General features: G+C 37.1%; 1 protein-coding gene across 1 annotated transcript; it reads left to right on the top strand.

The window, feature by feature from the left end:
- The first annotated feature begins 2,206 nt into the window (after positions 1 to 2,206).
- On the top strand, positions 2,207 to 3,184 carry LOC139841026 (F-box/kelch-repeat protein At3g06240-like). Its single transcript, XM_071831262.1, has one exon. The coding sequence runs from the start codon at positions 2,207 to 2,209 to the stop codon at positions 3,182 to 3,184; it is 978 nt and encodes a 325-aa protein (XP_071687363.1).

Below are 3,184 nucleotides of genomic sequence, written 5' to 3'. Positions count from 1 at the left end.
TTAGAGAAATTGGAGCTCGTTCATACGGATGTGTTTGGTCCAACTAATGTAGAATCACATGGAGGTTCTCGTTATTATGTCACCTTCATTGACGACTCCACTCGAAAGGTATGGGTTTATTTTCTTAAATCTAAATCCGATGTATTTAATACTTTTGTGAAGTGGAAAGCTATGGTAGAAAATGAGACTAACTTGAAGGTTAAGTGCTTAAAGTCAGATAATGGAGGAGAATATGGTAGTCTTGAGTTTAAAGACCATTGTGCAAAGCTCGGTATTAGAATGTTGAAAACGGTACCGGAGACACCGCAACACAATGGGGTCGCCGAACGTATGAATCGTACGTTAAATGAAAGGGCTAAGAGTATGAGACTACATGCCGGTTTGCCTAAAATGTTTTGGGCGGATGCGGTTAACACGGCGGCTTATTTGATAAATAGGGGACCCTCAACACCGTTGGGTTTCCGAATTCCCGAGGAAGAATGGCAAGGCAAGAAGGTGAGTTGATTGTGCGCGGTAAGCGTGAAATAGAGAAAAACAGATCAAAAACAGAGCAAATTGATTGTGCGCGGTGATGGTGCGCGGCGCGCTCCCTGCGCGCACTAGAGAAGTTTTGATCAGAAGGCTTGCTCGAAGTTTGGGAGTGTGCACGGCGCGCACGTTTAAGTGTGCACGGCGCGCACGATGTCTGGCAGCAAGTGGGCAACTTGCACACATGGGATCCGATCTTGATTGATTCTCCTTTCACTTTAGGTGCTTAGTGGGTTGCTTTACACCACTAATTGTGGCTGTGATCATGTCATTAGTGGGTGTAAAGCATGGCTAGTTGGTTTATCTTTCATGATTACTAGCACACTTGAAGACCAAGTTGTAGTTTGGTTGGTTTCTTGTTTGCTCTATATATAGAGCTCATTCATAGTCATTGTAACACACCACTCTCAAATATTCAGTAAATAAACGATTTCTAGTTGGTCCGTGGACTAAAGCAATCACAACGATTGCATATAACCACGTTATATCTTGTGTCGATTTACTTTTTCGCATTTATTATCTTTCGTTCATTAAGTGGGTTGAGTGATCTTGATAGTATCACTACTCGGCTAGTAATCTTGTAGAATTACTAGCGTTGTTTGGGTCCTAATATCCTAACATAAAGGAACACCAAGATTTAACGTGGAAAACCCCAATAGGGTAAAAACCACGGGCAAGGAAAGAAACGTTTCACTAATAAGAATAATAGGAATTACACTACTCTCTAATTACAAGGATAAGCACCAATCTTTTCTATCTCTTCTGATTAGGAGATAAACACTCACTAACTCTCTATATACTCTTTTAGTATACAAGAACACTTGTGATTTTTGGGATGTATAAATGAGCATGTATGATGCTCTATTTATACTACTAGTAAATGAAGAAGTTGTATACAATTTGACAACCACATGCTAGTTGTAATCAAGTTGTCATCTACATGGTAATTGTAATCAAATTGACAACTATATGAAAGTTGTAATCAACTTGATAACCATATGAAAGTTGTGATCAAATTGAATTTGTCATGCAACCTTCTAGATTATTACTTCAACAGGAACGAAATATATTTGGAAGTTTTAGACGTGGGTTTGCAACAATGGAGGTTAAAGAAGACTTTACAGTCAAGTCTATGAGAAACTACATAGAAAACAGGACCCTTGACTCTATTCAAACCAACGGAAGTCTCTTCGTATTTGAGTGAATATATTAAGCGTTTGTTATAAGTCCATAGGATGTTACATGGAACACTACGGTTTACAAATGATAATTGACATAAAGTGGTATGGGTTAACCGTACTTTTTTACATTATTATCTAATCCATTTAGCATAGTTTGTAGAAGTTACTAGTCGGTACTACTCGGTCTGGACATTGTAGGGACTAATCGATCGGTCTAATCCATTTAGCAAATTAGTTTGTATGTTGCTTAATTGAGTATTTTTTGGAAATTATTTTTATCAACCATCCTCCATTTTATCTTATAGCCCGATTGGCTCAAGATTAATTTTTAAAATATCAAAGCCCAATAAAAACATTGGTTCATAAACACGTCTTAGAAAACCTAGAAAGCTGCAACTCCGTCTACATATTTATCTTTGAACCTGCTTCTACTATTTTCTTCTAATCGAACGTATTTTTTTTCTTTTAATCAAAAGCAAAATTTTATTTTCATTCTAATGGATGTGGTTGTGGAGATAGTTGCAAGATTGGATGTAGAAGATGTTATTCGATGCAAGAGTGTTTGTAAATCATGGTATGATTTAATATCGTCTGATTATTTTGTTAAAACTCATCTTAAACGTAGCTACAATAACAATCGTAAACATGGATATATAAGAATCCGATTACATTGGATGATCAATAATGTCACTAAATTGCGTGGTTGTACTATGGTCGGATCCTGTGATGGTCTTGTTTGCATCTCTCCTGATAAAGGTGAGTTTTTAATAACTAATCCTTCCACTCGAGAGGTTAGAAAACTGCCAATGATTCCTTATACGGTCAGGGAAAGAATGTGTTGGGGTTTTGGTTATGATCCTTCTACTGATGATTACAAGGTTGTTGTTGGCTTTAATGAGTCCGAGCATCATATGCGCTTTCATGTGTTATATTTGAAATCAAATAAATGGAAATTCATTGGGGATTGCGATTATTTTACTTATTCTAATTGTGGCGTTTTATATGATGGGGCGCTTCATTGGTTTATGGATGATACAGAGAAGAAGACAATTATTATTTCGTTCGATTTATCTCTAGAGAAATTCAAACAAATTCCCTTACCTAAAGACACGGAATATGTGTATGATGAGATAGACGGACTAGGGATGTTTGAAGAACGTCTATGCATATTTCGCTCCTATTATTTCCTTGATAGATACTACACAACAATATGGGTGATGAAAAACTATAATTGTTGGCAACTGCTCCCACGTGATTACGAAGGTAATAAGTATGCTGCTGCCACTAGTGCGTACAAACTCAATTGCTTTCCGGACAACACTTGGCGTTTATGTGATGATAATAAAGGAAATGTAGATTTGTCTTGGCAAAGTTGGTATAATTTTACTTACCCTATATTTGTCAACTCACTTGTTTCTCCCTTAAAGAAAAAGAAGAATAACTGGAGCGAGGAGTCGTCCAAAAGTGGGTTCTAG

The sequence above is a fragment of the Rutidosis leptorrhynchoides genome, chromosome 4, assembly GCF_046630445.1.
Source record: "Rutidosis leptorrhynchoides isolate AG116_Rl617_1_P2 chromosome 4, CSIRO_AGI_Rlap_v1, whole genome shotgun sequence".
NCBI classification, from domain to species: domain Eukaryota; kingdom Viridiplantae; phylum Streptophyta; class Magnoliopsida; order Asterales; family Asteraceae; genus Rutidosis; species Rutidosis leptorrhynchoides.
Note: the sequence above shows the minus strand (reverse complement) of the source record. Positions and strands in the feature narration are given on the sequence as shown.